Raw genomic sequence first — 19275 nt, 5'->3', positions numbered from 1 at the left:
TCATTCTGGACTCCTCCCTCTCGATGACCAGACAAGCCAACGCCGTCTCATCATCATGCTTCAACATACTTCGCATGCTCAAAAAAATCTTCAGTTGGATCCCCATCGAAACAAGAAAGACGTCACCCACGCACTGGTCACCAGCCGACTGGACTACGGAAACACCCTCTACGCCGGAACCACAGCCAAACTACAGAAAAAACTCCAACGCATCCAAAACGCCTCAGCCAGACTCATATTGGACATCCCTCGGCAAGCTCACATTTCCGGCCACCTGAAAGACCTCCATTGGCTCCCCGTCAACAAGAGAATAACATTCCGTCTCCTCACCCACGTACACAAAGCCCTCTACAACCTAGGACCCGAATGCCTCAACACGCGACTGTCCTTCTACACCCCCTCCCGCCAACTACGATCGTCCAACCAAGCCCTCGCCGCAATTCCGCGCATCCATAAATCCACCATGGGGGGAAGATCCTTCTCCTACTTAGCGGCCAAAACCTGGAACTCTCTCCCCACCCACCTCTGCCTTTCACAGAACCACCTCTCCTTCAGAAAGCAACTAAAAACTTGGTTATTCGATAAGTAAAGCACCCCCCTCCCTCAAGCGCCTTGAGACCCTCTGGGTGAGTAGTGCGCTATACAAATCTTTGAACTTGAACTTGAATAGCTTGGATCCTGTAGTACAATGAGCAAGGGACCCACATCTGGGCTACTTGGGGTGTTACATAGACACATAAAATATGATGGGAGGAATACTTGTAAAGATTCTAAGCAACTAGTAATTATTCTGGCTAGCAATCCAACCCATTGTTTTTAGCCCTCTAAACCACTCTAGACGGTGGCCTACATTATGCAAATCAGTACTCACCCTGCTCCTCACAGTCCATTCCGAACTGCTAGGAGAGCCCCCCTCCAGAAGGGAACACCACCAACCCCAGACTGATGTCTGCCTTCTTAGGCCTTGTCAGTATATCATGGCGTGGTTCATGTTGCACAGCTAGCAAGGGCACATGTCTGGGTATAAACACAAAAGAACAAGTTACTTACCTTCGGAAACGCTTTTTCTGGTGGATACAATATCTATTTGTGGATTCCTCACTTTTTGAATACCCCCTGGCGGCAGCTTTCCGTAGGAAATGTTTTCCTAGCTCTCCCCACGCCGACGTCACAATGGACTGGCTCCGCACACGGCACCGTGTGACGTCATTGTAGCCATAAAAGGACCTCGTCGGCGTACTGACTTCAGTTCCACCCATTTTTTCCGTGCACCGAGGCAACCGAGCGGTCAGACACATTTTCAAATACATACATGATATCTCAAATATATATATATATCATTAAAGATAAAGAGAAATAGCAATCGAAAAGCATTTCTCATCATTAAGATAACAACATGATTAAAATCAACACTTTTTTTGGGGGGGGTAAAAACAGGTGGACAACGTGGAGGTGATTGGGAGCGTGAGGAATCCACAGGCAGATATTGTATCCACCAGAAAAAGCATTACTGAAGGTAAGTAACGTGTTCTTCTGATGGATACTTCTGCCTGTGGATTCCTCACCTTTTGAATAGGTTCCCAAAGCCGTACCTCTCCTGGAGGAGGGTGTCCACCTGACTAAACCCCAAAATCCTGTAAAACAGAGCGAGGAAAATGGCCATCCTAACCTCGGAATCCAAGCAGTAATGCTTCGCAAAGGTGTGGAGGGAGGCTCAAGTTGCTGCTTTACATATATCAAGAAAAAAGAACACCTCTAGACAATGCAAAAGAAGTAGACGTAGCTCTTGTAGAATGAGCCCTTTTACCTTCTGGTTGGTCCTTCTTGGCCAGGGCGTAGAAAATCTTGATGCACAAGATAATCCACCTGGAAAGCGTCCTCTTGTGCACAGCCTTGCCTTTCATTTTTCCAACATAGCCCACAAAGAGCTGATCGTCCAATCTTAGATCATTAGTCCGATCCAAATAAAAGCTGATAGCTCTTTTAGGGTCCAACCGATGCTGTCTCTCATCCTCCTTGTAAGGATGAGGGGGAGGATAGAAAGTGGGCAACGTAATAGAATGTCCCATGTGAAAAGGGGTAACCACCTTGGGAATGAAAGCAGCCCTGGTCCTTAGAACCAAATTATCTGCATGAATGGTTAGGAAAGGAGGTTTGGAGCTAAGTGCTTGAAGCTCACTTATCCTCCTAGCCGAGGTAATGGCAACCACGAAAACCATCTTAAAAGTAAGAAGCCTCAACGGACAAGAATGGGCAAGATTGAAGAGGCTCAAAAAGTAAGGACTAGATTCAGATCCCACTGAGGCATAATGAAAGGAGATGGAGGGAACTTATTTGTAAGACAATTAATGAGCCTCATGACAAAGGACTTAAATAAAGACGGCTGGTCCGGCAAACATATAAAGGCAGACAAAGCCGATAAATAGCCTTTGACAGTAGCCACAGCACAACCTTGCTGTGCCAAAGAAAGAGAAAACTCCAAAATATTAGACAAACATGCCTTAAGAGGGTCAATGTCTCTTTCTCCACACCACTTAACAAATCTGGACCAATGGGAAGAGTATACAGACTTAGTGGAGTGTCGCCTGGACAGTAAAATAACATCCACTATATCTGGCGGGAGAGAGAAAGAACTCAGGTTGCCCCGTTCAATCTCTAGGCATGAAGATGTAAGCTCTGGAGGTGGGGGTGTAGAACCTGCCCCTGCAACTGCGAGAGGAGGTCTGCCCTGAGAGGGAGACGGAGCGCAGGGTGCGACGAGAGGTGGAGGAGGTCTGTATACCACACCCTTCTTGGGCAATCCGGGGCGATTACTATAACTTGGCCCCGGTCTTGGTGAATCTACCTCAGAACCCGAGGAATCAAGGGTATGGGAGGAAACGCGTAAAGGAGGTGCGAGCTCCAATCTATCTGAAACGCGTCCCCCAACGCTCCCTGATTCGGACACTGGAGACTGCAGAACAACGGACAGTGCACATTCTCCTGAGTGGCAAGCAGGTCAAACCGAGGAGACCCCCACATCTGAAAGGTGCGATTGACCACCTCCGGATGAAGCCGCCACTTGTGATCGTCTGAGTAACGCTGACTGAGACGAACATTTAGCACACCGGCCAGATGATTTGCAAAGACACAAATCCTTTGGCCCTGAACTCAGGACCAGAGTCGCAGAGCCTCTCTGCAGAGACGAAACGACCTTACACCTCCCTGCTTGTTGATGTACCACATTGCAGTAGTGTTGTCCGTTAGGATCTGAACCGACTGTCCGCGAAGGGAAGGGAGAAAAGCCTTCAGTGCCAAACGTATCGCAAGCAATTCTAGCAGATTGATATGAAGCAACCTTTCCTCTGGAGACCAAAGACCTTTGACCTCCAGATCCCCCAGATGACCACCCCACCCTAGAGTGGAGGCATCCGTGATCACTGTGGCCACTGGCGGAGGAGACTGAAAGGGCTTTCCCCGCTCCTTTGTAAAATAAAGGAATCATTTCCTGAATGTCGAGAATCCTCTGCGGAGACGGGAAAGCTCGACACACAGTAGTGTCCAGTATTGCCCCTATGAACAGGCTGTGCTGAGAAGGCACCAGGTGAGACTTGGGTACATTTATTGAAAAACCCATATTGAACAACAGGTGAGTTGCCACTTGCAAGTGGCGCAAAACCAACTCTGGAGACTCCGCTTTGAGAAGCCAGTCGTCCAGGTAGGGGAAGACAGGCACCCCTAACCTTCTGAGATGAGCCGCTACCACTGCCATCACCTTTGTAAAGCCTCGAGGTGTGGAAGTAAGACCAAACGGAAGGACCGCAAACTGGTAGTGCTGCAACCCTACCGTGAACCAAAGGTACTTCTGATGCGACTTCAGGATGGGAAGATGAAAATACGCATCCTGCAGATCAATGGACACCATCCAGTCTTCCTGTTGCAGTGCAAGAAGAACCTGAGCCAAGGTCAACATTTTGAACTTCTCCTGCTTGAGGTAAAGGTTCAAAATCCTAAGATCCAGGATTGGCCTTAAACGACCGTCCTTTTTGGGGATCAGGAAATACCGGGAGTAGCAACCCTGACCCCTCTCCTGCTCTGGAACCACATCTATTGCACCTTTTTGCAGCAAAATGAGAACCTCCTGCTCTAAAAGCAGTAAATGGTCCTCTGAACACCCACCCTGGCGAGGAGGGTAAGTAGGAGGAAACTCCAAAAAGGGGAGGGCGTACCCATTCTCTACAAGATTTAAGACACAACGATCGGACATGATCAGTCTCCAATCTTGTAGAAAGTGGGTCACCTGACCTCCAACCTGACAAACATGTTCTAAGATGGGGGATCTAGAACTGCTTTCCTGTAGAACCAACGGTGGCGGGAGGGGAGGTTAAGGAGGAGGAAGAGGATGGTTGACAACTTGCACCTCTAAGGCCTCTTTTACGATTGTAAATTGTACGATTTGTACGATTTGTACAAAGGATTCTGCTGTTGGCTCTGCTGAGATTGTTGGCAGCTACGAAAGGATGGAGATCTTCCAAAGCCAAGATATCTTTTGTAGCCATAACCTATAGACTGCACTTGAAGACCTAGAATTCTTGCAGTAGCTCTACTGTCTTTAAAACACTCTACGGCTGAGTCTGCCTTCGAACCAAATAGCTTTGAGCCATCAAAAGGCAGATATAGCAGTCGCCTGAACATCAGCCGAAAAGCCTGAAGACCTGAGCCAAGCCTGTATCCTTGTCGCCACAGAAGATCCCATCACACGAGCCACAGATTCAGCAGTGTCCATGCCTGGCTGAATCACCTGACGTGCTGCAGCCTGTGTATCCTAAAGGACTTCCAAAAAGTTGGGACGATCCTCAGGTAATTTTGGAGCCAATTGAACAACAGAGTTCATTAATGCATGGATATATCTCCCCAGAAGGCAAGTTGCATTTGTAGACTTTAGAGCCATACTGCCAGAGGAGAACACCTTTTTCGCAGCCTGCTCCCTTTCCTTCTAATCCTTATCACCTAAAATGGTAGGAAATGCACCAGAAGACTGTTTTGAGCAGGAATCGTGGAAAACTAAACTCTCCGGTGTCGGGTGAGATGACAAGAACGCCGGATCTCCAGGTGCAGGCCCATACCTCCTTGAGATAGATCGAGATACAGCCGGAGCAGATATAGGCTTCTGCCAAACCTCCAAAATTGGATCTGTTAAAGCTTCTGTTAAAAAAAAGCAATGGCTCAGAAGTCAAAGATGGATTATTTAAAACCTCTGTAAGGATGTTTGACTTAATCTACGCTGATGGAAGTTTAAGGCCCAATAAATCAGCTACCTTCCTTATCACCACATGGTATGGTGCAATGTCTTGAACAACACCTCCACTAGCAGATGGCAGGGTATACTCAGGGGAAGTATCAAGGCCACTAGCTTCCTGAAGGCCTTCAAATTAATCTAGAGAATCCACAAATTCACCTTCCACCTGATCCCTTAAATACTCCTCCTCCTCGATTAACCTCTGTGCCTCTCTTCTGGAGCGCTGTCTTGGCAAAGGCGTCGGTGGAGCCATACGCGGGGCCAGAGACAACGTCAACGGTGTCGATGGAAGAACCTCGCCCTTGAATTTCGACGTCGATCGAACTCGAGGCGGTGCCAACTCAGCAGCTGAAGGAGTCCATGGGGCCGGAGTAGAGGATCTCGGTGCCGGGAAATGCCAAGCCGGAGTCGATGGCATGAAAGAAGCCTGGGGATAGAACTGAGGAACACCCAGGTTGAAAGCCAAAGAACGCACGGGGCCGGAAGGCACGCTGGATGGAGTCGAGGCCCCGGCAAACATGCCAAACATTGCATTTAGGAAATGCGATGAATCAGCCCCAGAAGCAGGAAAAGGAGGATAAGGATCCGTACCTTCCTGAAGGGGAGTCACCTGAGGCCGAACAGGAGCCTACAGAGCCAGAGACGGCATCCGCACAGGTGAAGTCTCACGGACTGGAGAGGACTCACCAGGCGCCGGCGAAGTCTCTGGAGCCGGAGAATCTTCATGTTGTGATGAAGCATCCGAAGCTGGCGACGCTGGTGTTGGAGATGGTACTGGCATCGCTTGAGGTGAAGGAGATGGAAAAATGAAGTCCTTCTTTCGAGGTCGTTCAGCTGGCGCCGGTGACCTTGACCTCGAAACTCTTGACTTTGAAGATCGATGACGCAAGGTATGTCTTTTCCTGGACTTCTTGTGTTTCTTCGACTTCGAAGTGTGAGAAGACGAAGACTTCGCCCTCTTCCTCCCTCTCTTCTCCTTTTTGGCTTTGGCCATAAACAACTTGGCCCCACGTTCCTTGATCTCCTTCGGATTCATTTTTCCTCGACGTCGTGGTCCGGAGAAAGGCACCAAAGGCAGTCATCATCCGGGTCCGTAATAGACATGTGCCCGCCACACTCCCTACAAGGTTTGAAAACGGTTTTCCTCGAAGTAGCCATTCTGGAAAGAAAACAGATAAGTTTTTCTCTCTATGAAAATGGAGAGCCCTTGAAAAAACCGTTTGCGTCGACGGTGCAGAAAAAAGGGAACTGACGTCAGCACGCTGACGAGGTCCTTTTATGGCTGCAATGACGTCACGCGGTGCCACGCGCGGAGCCAGTCCATTGTGACGTCGACGTGGGGAGAGCTAGGAAAAAACTTCCTGCGGAATGCTGGCGCAGCGGGTATTCAAAAGGTGAAGAATCCACAGGCAGAAGTATCCATCAGAAGGAACAAACTACATGCCTACTCTGATAAACAAAAAAGGTGTCACTCCTATATATATATTTTTTTGTGTGTGTTTTGCTTTCCACTGTTCCTGCCTCCTTATTCTTGGTCCAGGGACGCTCTTTTTTTGTTGGTAACATGTCTGGGTATACCCATGGCCATTTAAGGTATTACATAAAACACACAGAATATGATGCGTGCCAGGTTAAATGTGCTTCACTTCTTCCATTTGCACTGTGAGAAAAAACGTAAGCTTTGCACTTCACGTATAAAGCAGCACATCTCCATTGTAGCAGCAAGAAACCTCTTCTTGTCACTGCACACTTTCAGGTACTATTTCTTATCATTATCCTCTTGTGTGGTTTGTTTCTTGCTAGTCAAATCCATGCAAGGACCCCAGGTGGTGTTTTATTCATACTGCACTTAGTGTTCATAACGAACCTGTTGTCATGCTGGATAATTCCATTAGCCCCAATAATGTCAAATTCGTTTCACTAAATATTGAAGCTGCTTAAATTACCTTCACTCAAAACATAACATTTAATTAAAGACGGTAAAAGAATCCTTAGAAGAAATAGAGTGCAAAATACAAAAGATCCATATTTTTAAATTATCTGGATATGACAGTACATTTTCCTCTTTGTCTTTGTTGCAGAACAAAAGTTTTTAGTCTCAAGACAAACAACTCTATCCCTAGCAGCTAGGAAAACCAAATTACAAAACCAAAAATGAAACCTTTTGTTCTGTGCAACTTTTGAAACCGGTTATGCTGCTTGTATACCCTGGCTTAATTTCAGCTTTTGTAATATTATAGTTTAAAGAAAGGAATCCCACCTGTTCTGTAGACTACTGACAATAAAGCTCTCATCATCGAATTTCTAAATTGTCAGTGCTTGAGCAAATTCAAATGTTACTGTGCGCGGTATTCAGTGAAGCAGAGCAGCCGTGCAACCTCGAGGTAACAATGGTTATGAGAGCTTGCTCAGGATTGGTTAGTTACAAATAATCTGGGAAACATGGTGCCTGTTTGTGATTTGTATTGATTATTTGCTTACAGATAGTGTTAGTCTGATGTTTGCTTTCATTTCATCATTTTTATATATATAATGGTTGAGGATGTTACTGCAAGCATTTTGGATATGAACTAAATTAGAACTGTATTTGGGGGAAGACAGGGTCTTAAAGATTTTGACGATGACATCAGTTATTTCTATCCTATATAACTTTCAGTGTGTAGGAGGACTTTTTCTGTCTCATGACTGCTTTCATTGTCTTCTGACATGGATTGTGCATCTAATTTTGCCATTGTTGCTTTAAGTTCTATGCCTTTGTCTTGCAAGGGCTCTGTCCTTGGATTATGGTAGGGCTTGTTCTGATGTTCACTCTTAATTGGTATTGGTGCACTGTTTTAGGAGTCTCAGACAGTACTTGTGGATGGGAAGGACCTGCTGAGAATGGGTCGAGTGTTGCTACAGAAATTGTCAATTTAAGCTATCAACTGATGTTTTGTTCTCCGGTAATGGTTAGTGAGAAGTAAATACTTTGTTGATGTGATGGTGGCTTTTATTTTTTGAGTTGTGTAGTGATTGAGGAGAGGAGGGTAATTGTTTTGTTTGAGAATGTGTGGATTATGGATGAATGATAACTGCCAGAGTGGATTCGCACAAATGGTGTTGGTTTTGAACTTTTTGGTGACCGTGACAATTACAGAGCCTGTTTGTCCAGTGCGGAGAGAATTAATGACTTCGCTGCAGATTTGGGTGTTTCCCCATGGCTTGAATTTGCCCAAGAGGATTTCAGGAATTGAGAGGGAAACGGATCACTTTTTTCACTACATGATATCCTGTTCAAATGTGCATAATTTTTTCTTACAAGACTGGGCATTCTACACCTACCTCCGTTTTGTGAATTACTTTTTATGTGGTGCCTTTGTTATGGGACGGGGGGGGTAGGGGGTAGAGTGTTGCAAAATCCTCCCATTCTTGGAATCTAGACTGGACGCATTTCTTCCAATACGTGTATAAAAATGCAAGAAGTATAGATGATAGACGTAAAATAAATACAATTTGGCTTTCCAAAATATGCCTAGGCTTCAAAATTTTGATGATTTAGCTGACTGAATATATTTTGTGAGGTTGGCTCAGGAGAGATAAAAATCAAGAATCCTGAAAACAAGCTCACTAAAAAACGTTTGCCTGTTAAAAGGCTAATGTATCTGCAACATTAAACACTAAGTTGTTATTTATGGGGAAATACGGAATAGATACAACTTAGTTTCTTGTTCCAGTAATTGGTGTTTTGGGTATTCCAGTTACCAATTATTATTTTGATGTTCCTTCGCTTTTGATGAGACTTACTTTTACTGAAGCTCTTTACTTTTATAAAAGATTTTAAATTCACAAACTGTTTTGCATTATTTAACTGACTATATTTTTTCCTTGTATTATTTTGTTGGATAAGAGATAAACACATTTTTTTAAAGAAATAAACCATCTCATGAGGGCAGTGGCAAAGCTCAGTCTCTCTCAATTTTTTCATTAAAAAGAACAAAACAACTTTCTAGAACTATTAAAACATTTGGTAAATTGATATATTGAACAGGCAGTTGATCAGCAAGATAGACCATTTTCTATCTGTTTCTATTGCTGCCCTCATTTTCTTGGCAAGAGCAAGATACTACATCCATATATTCAGTGTGCTAAGGAAAACGGTTGTGGTCTGTTCTCTGCCCAACTCTAAAGCCATAAGTATGTTAAAAGATGTATAATCCAAGGTGATGTGGTCCCACCGATGGAAGCCGACCCGACGGACCTACGACGCCACCGAACTCAACGCACTCAACACCGGCCGAACCCCGGGCTGCTACCGAGCCACACCGAGACGCACCCACGGACCCTTCAGCTGCCACTCCTGCAAGTTCACCTGCAACCGGATCCACGCCACACCAGCACCCACCAAACCGAACTCCAGCTGCACCCACCTGAAGTGCATCCTGCTCAACACCCGCTCCGTCCACAGACATGCCGTCGAGCTCTGGAACCTGCTTGACACCACAGCCCCAGACGTCGCCTTCCTCACGAAACCTGGATGAACGCCTCCTCAGCGCCCGACATCGCCATCGCCATCCCAGACGGCTACAAGATCATCCGGAGGGACCGCATCAACCAGATAGGAGGAGGCATCGCCATCATCCACAGGAACGCCATCCGCATCACGACCAACACCGACGACACCCTCGCACCCGCCGAACACCTGCACTTCCAGATCCACGTCAACCCCAAGACCACCCTCAGAGGCACCCTCATCTACAGACCTCCGGGACCACGCACACAATTCAGTGAAGACATCGCCGACTTCATCAGCCCACACGCCCTCCCCTCCGCCGACTACATCCTCCTCGGGGACCTCAACTTCCACCTGGAGAACAACAACGACCGCAACACCACCATCCTGCTGGACAACCTCGCCAACCTCGGACTCAAGCAACTGGTGACCACCCCCACCCACTACGCCGGACACACACTCGCCCCGGTCTTCTCTTCCAGCAAGGACATCGCCTTCAGCCACGCCACGGGACTCCACTGGACGGACCACAGCTGCGTCCACTTCAGCTTCAGAAGGACCACGTTCCACCATCACCAGCAACAGGTCCCCCGCAGAAGCTGGAACAAGATCACTGCAGACCAGCTCGCCACTTCCCTGAGCAAGAACGCTCCCACCAGCACAACGAACCCCAGCCAAGCGGCCACCAACCTCACGAAATGGATCAGCGACTGCGCAGACGACCTCACCCCTCTGAAGACCCCGCCGAGCAGACCCGGCAGCAAGAAAGCCCCATGGTTTAACGACGAACTCAAGAGCTCCAAGAAGAACTGCAGAGCACTCGAGAAAACCTGGCGCAGAGACCCAACACCGGACAACATGACTGCCCTCAAGCTCGCCACCCGAAAACACCACCAACTGATCCACGCCACCAAGAAAACCGCATTCAAGGAACGACTGGACAACAACGCACACAACAGCAAGGAACTCTTCAACATCGTGAAAGAGCTCTCCAACCCCAACGCCGGAAACAACGACATCACCCCTTCGCAAGACCTCTGCAACTCCCTCGTCTCCTACTTCCACAACAAGATCGCGGACATACACAACAGCTTCAGCACTCAACCGACGCACGCCACGACCGAACCACCGCTCCCCACCACCACCCTCCGCGCCTGGACCCCGATCAGCACCGAAGACACCATCCGCACGATGAACTCCATCCACTCCGGATCTCCGACCGACCCCTGCCCTCACCACGTCTTCAACAAGGCCGACGCTGTCATCGCACCCCACCTGCGGGACATCATCAACACCTCCTTCGACACAGCCACTTTCCCGGAGAGCTGGAAGCACGCCGAACTCAGCGCTCTACTTAAGGAACCATCAGCCGACCCCACCGACCTCAAGAACTACCGCCCCATCTCGCTGCTCCCGTTTCCGGCAAAAGTCATCGAGAAGACCGTCAACAAGCAACTGGCCGCCTTCCTCGAGACGAACGGCTCCCTCGACCTCTCGCAGTCTGGCTTCCGGGCCAACCACAGCACCGAGACCGCCCTGATCGCAGCCACCGATGACATCCGAGCCCTGCTCGACAACGGAGAAACAGCGGCCCTCATCCTCCTGGACCTCTCCGCGGCCTTCGACACTGTCTGCCACCGTACCCTAGTGCAGCGCCTCAGCAACGTCGGAATTCAGGAGAAGGCACTGGAGTGGATCATCTCCTTCCTCGCTGGAAGGACACAGAGAGTCCGCCTCCCCCCGTTCAGATCGGAGGCCACCGAAGTCATCTGCGGCGTTCCTCAAGGCTCCTCGCTCAGCCCAACACTCTTCAACGTCTACATGAGCCCCCTCGCAGCCATCGCACGCCAGCACAACCTCAACATCATCTCCTACGCCGACGACACCCAGCTGATCCTCTCCCTCACCAACGACCCCGTCACCGCCAACCTGCACGAAGGGATGACAGACGTAGCCAAATGGATGTCGAACAGCCGCCTGAAACTGAACTCGGACAAGACGGAAGTCCTCATCCTGGGATCATCACCCTCTGCCTGGGAGGACTCCTGGTGGCCCCCCGCCCTGGGCAGCGCACCCAAACCCACAGACCACGCTCGCAACCAGGGCTTCATCCTGGACTCCTCCCTCTCCATGACCAGACAAGTCAACGCCGTCTCCTCGTCGTGCTTCAACATCCTGCGCATGCTACGTAAGATCTTCCGATGGATCCCCACCGAGACCAGGAAGACGTTCACCCAGGCCCTCGTCACCAGCCGTCTGGACTACGGCAACTCCCTCTACGCCGGAACCACCGCCAAACTCCAGAAGAGACTCCAGCGGATCCAGAACACCTCAGCACGACTCATCCTGGACATCCCCCACCGCAGCCACATCTCCGGATACCTGAGAGACCTACATTGGCTCCCGGTCAACAAGATAATCACCTTCCGGCTCCTCACCCACGCACACAAAGCCCTACACAACCAAGGCCCAGGATACCTCAACAGCCGCCTCAACTTCTACGCTCCCAAGCGCCAGCTTCGATCGACCAGCCACGCCCTCGCCGCCGTCCCCCGCATCCGAAGAGCCACCACAGGAAGAAGGTCCTTCTCCTACCTGGCCGCCAAGACTTGGAACTCCCTTCCGACCCACCTCCGCCTGACCCAGGACCACCTCGCCTTCAGGAAGCAGCTCAAGTCCTGGCTGTTCGAGCAGTAGCGGACCCCCCTCCCCCCAGCGCCTTGAGACCCTCCGGGTGAGTAGTGCGCTATATAAATGCTTGATTGATTGATTGATTAGTGTAGCAATAGCAACATAATTGTAATAGGGCATGAGCTCTCAAGCTACCATTCAGAGCTGCCACTCAGCATCGCCTTCTCGTGGAGGAAACTGTACTTGTTCGTGTTATTGCATCTTGCGCCGTTCTTGTTAATTCATGTGCATTATTCTACACCAATCAAACAAATATCATTCAAAGTCTTAATTTACTGGCACTTTAGGTCCCTGTGACGTAGATGAGTATTTAAATCTTTGGTAATATGAAAATAGTAGTTTGGATACTTTCCTCTCAACTTCAAGAAAGCATCACATAATGTACTGTCTGGCATTGATCAAGAGGTGGGGTTACCAGGGCAATAAACTTTGATTACATTTAATCTACATTTATTATCGTACTCAATCTGGGGGTATTCAGTCTATCCATCCAGATTCCATTCACGTAGCAGTAAACTATTTATCCATTCTAATAGATGAAAACTCAGTATAAAACATTATTTACTTCCTGGTTTACCGAAATATAATTTTTGCAACCCTTTCTAAGATATATTTCCCTATTCTAGGTGGTTCGGTGATCCACATCTCCTGCAGACATTTTTTTGATACTTATGAATGAAACACAGCCAGTCACAATTAACAAAATGAGGATTATTAAACAATTAGTAATCCCAACTATAGCCAAGACAGCACACCTGAGAGCTGATATACAGAAGTAAATACTCTCAGTCAGGGAGATGAATGGATGGTGTGGTTCCACTTGTGAGAGGTTTAACATCTCTAATTTGCTAGCTGCTTCTCTTCACTGCACTTACTTCAATTTTTAAAAATTACTTTCTATACATTTTCCCTGACATGCTCAATTATCAAAACTGTTTTGACTTTTATGTACAGTCAGCAGAAGTAAGTCTCTTCTATGCTGTGTTAACTAGTTGAAGTCAAAGTCAACTAGTGTCTTCCTAGATATACTGTAAGCAGAAGCTAATGAGGCAAAAGCCTACATACAGTTCAATGGTATTAGGGACCATTCTGTATTTTTGTATCGAGGAGGGTGAAGATAGCCAAATTTCAATGTAAATATATTAAAAAATCAACACTTCTTCTCAGGTAACTGAGGCTGCTTCAGCCATCATGGTGCTGGATAGAAGAGACTCCCCAGACCGTAATTTCGAATCGGTAAATTAAGAAGAGTTGTGTAAACAATTCAACCGACGATGGCAAATTAAAACTGGATTTTAAACCAATTCGTTATTGAATATATTAACCAAGCACTGAAGGCTTAGAAAAGCTGGATCGAGCTATTACCAAAAATGAGGGCGCAAACTGCTGTAACATGAGCAATGGTTTGTTTGAACAGTGTGGCGGAGAATATATGACAATCGCATTGTTGTGTTCTTAACCTCAGTGTAATGTGTTCAAATTTTGAAACCATTTTACATTTGTTGTCACAGTAAAAGTTCAAATGTTTGATGTGTCCAAGCTATAGCTGGCCATAGAGTGATTGTGAACTTAGCACAACAATTTAGCCACCAATCTATTCAAAAACAGCTTTCATGGCAAAATGCAGAGAGATTGTTAGGGTTTTGGTCAAAATAGTCAATGTGAAAACCTATAATGCTTTACACAAATTTTATTTTTCAGAGTAAAACAGAATCAGGGCAAGAAGAATAAATACAAGATAAAAATCTTGAAGATGAAAGGGAAATCAATCAAGCAGACTGTCGTCGCTAATAAGAAGACAAAGAAGAAAAAGAAGAAAACTCTGTCTTGACCTTATTCTATGCACTTTTCTATTAATAAATTGTCGTCTCTCTATATGGGATTGCCATTTATCTATTTTCATAAATGTTATTTTTAAAATACATGTTATTGATTTTTAAAAATAAAATGCATAAAACCAGCTGTACATGCTGAGCTGCCATACCCCATGAGATGGGAGTAATAATGGTACACAGTGAATAGAATGCAAAACAAAGTTAATATCACATAGATAATATACCATTTTAACACCTTTTTCAAGCATGCTAGCCACACTCTGGTTAGCGGAAGTGTTTCCAATTGCCAGCAATTTGGAAGCAGAGTAAGGAACCTAAGATGAGGGTGGGTCTCTTTTTTACTGAAATCAAGTCCAGCAAGGAAAGCTTAGCTGATTTAACTAATCACCAGCCCAAGAATCCTGCAAAACGTTCCATTCTCCCATCCCAAAGGTATGACACAAGCTCACATTTCTGCAACATATGCCAGAAGTCCGCTTCTCCCACCAGCACCTGGGATAGGTGAGGGTGACGATAGCTTCAGGCCCACATCCACTATTTATAGGGAATCACTTAAACCTTTTGCGGAGAGAAAAACATTTAGGGGCAGATGTGTTATTTTATTGCTTAACACATTCAGTGTTGGGGGCGGAGCCGGGCCGGCGACCAAGATGGCCGCACGGGGTCCCGGCTCCGCCGACCTTCTCCCTTCATCACCAGTTCTGGCTGCCCACCCCGCGCTTGGACGACGAGATCGTATGTCGGAAGAGACGCTGCGATGGCGCACCCGGCTGCGGTGAATTTTGGGCTCTCCGGGATCGAGATATTCCCATTCGCTCTGGGCGGCCTGTCTGCCGCCGGAGACCGGGACCTCGCGTGGCTGTCCACCCGGCTGCTGGCTCCATCCTGACTGCCATGTTTCCCCGTGAGACGGCGCTTCTCCACCACTGCGCTGAGGGAGCCTCCCTACACCGTCGGAGCCCTCTCCTAGATGCGTGACGCAGCTCCTCTGTGTTGGATGCTTCGCCCCCCTCCCCCCCCCCCCAGCACTTCCTCGGCAGCCGGTCTAAGGTAACAGCGCTGTGTCGCCTTTGAGGCGCTTATATGCCTGAATGTTCTGGACTGTGCTACATATCCCGGCTTATTTGTGCCAGTGGACATAATAATGCCGTGTTGCTTTCCTGCTGGGGGGGTCTGTGACTGGTTCTCTGTGGAGGGGGTGCCTGTTCTCCTACGCTACGCAGTTACTGGATATCGCTGAATCTTGAATTTGATGGGGGCTGACGATTTTTCGTCTTGATCTGCTGCATGGTGGTGGTGCATCCTGGAAAATGGCGACTCTCCTTTGTTACGACGGTGACCGGGTGTGTTGGATGCTGAGTGAGGGCAGACAACTATCCTTTAAGGACCGTTTCTTCCTATTCTGGTGATGGCGTGAGGCTGTTCTGGTTGTTTCTACCTGGTGTCTACTCGTGCGCCATCACTTGCTTTTGCTGATACTGCTGCGAGACTACTCTTGCTATCCCCTGGGATGGGGTGATGGCGAGTACGAGATGTACTTTCATGGCGGCTGCAGTTTAGCCATGCTTCCTTTGGATACTCCTGGACAGCTCGCAACAGTTTGGATATTGTGTATATGGCCTCGTGGATGGCGATTGCTGGCGGTCGATGGGCCGCCCCTTGTGCTTTTACGAGACTTTGGTTTCTCCTGGTTTGAACTGGGTGCCCACGTTCGTACTTTCCTCCTGATCCGCCATCTCCAGCTTTATTCGATCTGTACCATCTGGGAAGGACGGCGCAAAATGGCGGCGACACCCTGGACACTGTTGCTTCTTGTAATATTGCAGGGACTTCGGTTCCTTAGGTGTTGACATGTTCGTTTGTTATGCTGCTCCATCTGTTTTTCCTGCTTGACACTTTCTGCCCTGTTTTTATTCAGGCCGACAAATCGTATGTACAATAATGACGCTTGGCGCCCTACTCCCTGACATGTAGAGTTTTGCGTATTACTTGATAAGCTTGCGAGGGTGGGCTGATTGATCGATCGTGTCCCTGCGTGTGGTTTTTTTGTATCTCAAGTTTGCAACGGAATTATTGCAGGGATGCGGGACTTGGGGGGGAGGGTCGGGTCCCTTGTTGGAGGGCCCCCCACTTAGTTTTCGTCCCCTTCTGTGGGGTTTTTCGATTCTCTTTTTTCTTCTTTTCCTTTTTCACTTTCTTCGTGTTGGATATTGTTTTTCTCTTTCCTCTTGCCTCTCTTCTTTCTATATTTCGGGTTTAAGCTTTGGGCGACAGGCACGCTGCTGGGGGGTGGGCCGTGGCCATGTGCAGTGGTGCAGGGTGGGGGGGTGGAGGTGGGGTTATGTTTTTCCCCTTTAGTTCCATGGCCTTTTATATTGTTCTCTTGCTTTTCTTCCTTTTTTCCCTCTTTTTCCTTATTCGGGGTCGGGTTTTCTGCACATCTCTGGGTCTCTCCCGGGTTTAGTACGGGGGTCTTTGTTCTGTGGCTTAAATTGATAGCGGGCGGGTATTGTTTGGGTGGGGGTCTGACCTGTTTGTTGATTATCCTGATTATCCGTTTCGTTATATATGCCCCTCCTATGATGGTCCTGCCATGCATATCCTGTTAATAGTACTACCTTAGTGTTGGCGATGTTTCATGATGTGCGATGCGATCCTGTTTTTCCTCCTTTCAAAACAGAAAAACCAAACCTTTCTGATTCTGTGAACATGTTTTATTCGGCTCTCCTGATTTATACATTGATATTGTGAGGGGTACCATGGCTTAGATCCTGATTTACATTGTATTGATGTACTTCCTCTGTACCTTGATTCACGGTATCGTATGCCGGATTTTGATTGTACCTATGCAAATGTCAATAAAGGTTTTTGAAAAAAAAAAAAAAAACCACATTCAGTGTTTACCGACTGAAACTCTAGGTTTACCTCCTATCTTACCTTTATCTTAGCCACAATCTCAAGATAAGTTAGCAGCAGTACCAGGGAGCTTATCACTATTGCTTTCTACACCCATCATACCTTACAAAGGATCTCCAGGTCATCATGGCTTGCAATTACCAAAAGCTGGTGCATCTCAAAACTTTATGGGTTTATCCTCGACATGGAATTTTCCAGTTGGCTCCAGTATGATATTCTGTACCACAATTCTTTCTCCATGTCAACCCCCACGTCCCCCGTACCCCCTTGCAGCCCCCACCATCCAGTGAGCATTAGATGCCCCCCTGGAAATTCACAGGTGTTGCTCACCAGTCATTCCGCCAGTTGCTTTATCTTGCATGGTTCACTCACTCCTAATCCTCCACTCTCTGAATGATTTCATGGGAATAAGTAGAAATTTGGGTGCTTTCACAGGCAATACCGGTAAAGACAAAAGGCTTCTTTGATTGAGGACCAGCCCTGTCGTGTTTGTGATGGGACTCTGTGAGATGACAATAAACCATTCTATGACCTGCTGCAATACCGCAGTTTAACAATAGGACTCAGACTGTGGGGCTTCTTACCTACCTTCATCATAAGATAAACCACTTTTCGTTATGCTAAGCTTGATGATTTCTTATCTCATTGAAAGGATGTGACCATCAGATCCACTTCCTTAAATTAACACTTTAGGATGAACATAGGTGTGACCTGGAAAACAAAATCAGGCCGGGGAGATCATTTTAATGTGATCTGTCCTAACAACGACATTGGGAATACGCCCCACAAATTCACCGATAGACTCAAGGCGCGGGGGTTCGATCAGCGCATCTTACTTGCTGTGCTTAATCATGAGGTCTTCAAGGTTCTTGGCAGACAACGGGCACTATTAATAGCCATCCGTCACATTTAAGAGAAGCAGAACTATTAGGGATGCACTATGTCCTAGTTACACACTTTGCAAAACACCTCAGCTACAAGGTTGGCTTCACAAACCTCTGGGTTTCTACATTTGTGGCACATGCAGCACCTGTAACTTGGGGTGCAACAAACAGTGAGTTTCAACTATAATACAGGGAAACACAGGATCTGTCATTTTATCAATTGTCTAACAAGTTATGTGATATATGTATTGATTTGTGGGTGTGATAAGATCAACATTGGCAGCACGACACGCCAGCTCAAGACACGCATCCAGGAACACCGTAGGACATGCTTGAATTGGGATACTGTATATGCCTTAGTATCACATAAATGTAAGGAAGGTGTGGACAGATCTAGGTTCCAGTTCTATACATAGATGTTGCCCTTGCAACAAAAGAGCGGGTGACAGGGAGCTGGCACTCAGACAGCTGGAAGCTAGATGGATCTGCAACCTACGTACTACCCCACTTGGTCTTAATGCGGACAATGAGATGCGCGACTTTCTCTGAGACCCACCCATAAATGTTTATTGTATCTTATGTCTCTGATGTTACAAACAAGTGGACGGTCAATTCCTTTGCTTTCCAAATGCTTATGAGGAATGTTTTTGATGTTCTAGTTTCTACTATGGACACTGTAACCATATTGCCCTTAACGTGTTCACTGTTACCCCACATGCAAGCAGGTGTGTGTTTTGACCCGCCCCAATTGCATCTGAAACCATATTTTAATTGGGACAAATTGAAATTGCGAGAACATTAATGCACTGTTGATATTTCATCACTTTTGGATCTCTTGATGCTCTTGCCCTGTATTTCTGCATGACGTCACACTGTTCTGTGCATTACCATTCTGATCGTATTACTCTCTCTTCAAATCTGTGGAAATGCTGGTATTACTAGCCATCTACATTATGATTGTCTTATGAACCCCTACTTTTCCTGTGATGGTTAACTTGATAATGCCTCTATTTCTAGCTTACCACTATGGGTAGGACTCTCTTGATTCCTTTATTCCTTGTATCCTGATGCTCTCTTTGAGTAAAGGTACAATCTCGGACCCTCTCATTCTCCCTGGTGAAGGCACCTGCTCTATGGGTCCGACACACCTGTCCCTACAAGATTCTTGTATCGCATACACTC

The 19275-nt window shown here is 47.2% G+C and overlaps 1 protein-coding gene across 1 annotated transcript in view; it reads left to right on the top strand.

Moving 5' to 3' along the window:
* The window catches only part of ZCCHC4 (zinc finger CCHC-type containing 4), a 374799-nt gene extending 360375 nt beyond the window's left edge, over positions 1–14424 (top strand). Inside the window, exon 13 of the mRNA XM_078678377.1 lies at positions 14160–14424. Within this exon, the coding sequence (XP_078534503.1) occupies positions 14160–14289 (130 nt within the window). The 3' untranslated portion in view covers positions 14290–14424. The remainder of the gene's footprint in view (positions 1–14159) is intronic.
* The last annotated feature ends 4851 nt before the right edge of the window (positions 14425–19275 follow it).

The sequence above is a fragment of the Lissotriton helveticus genome, chromosome 2_2 (genome assembly GCF_964261635.1).
Source record: "Lissotriton helveticus chromosome 2_2, aLisHel1.1, whole genome shotgun sequence".
NCBI lineage: Eukaryota > Metazoa > Chordata > Amphibia > Caudata > Salamandridae > Lissotriton > Lissotriton helveticus.
Note: the sequence above shows the minus strand (reverse complement) of the source record. Positions and strands in the feature narration are given on the sequence as shown.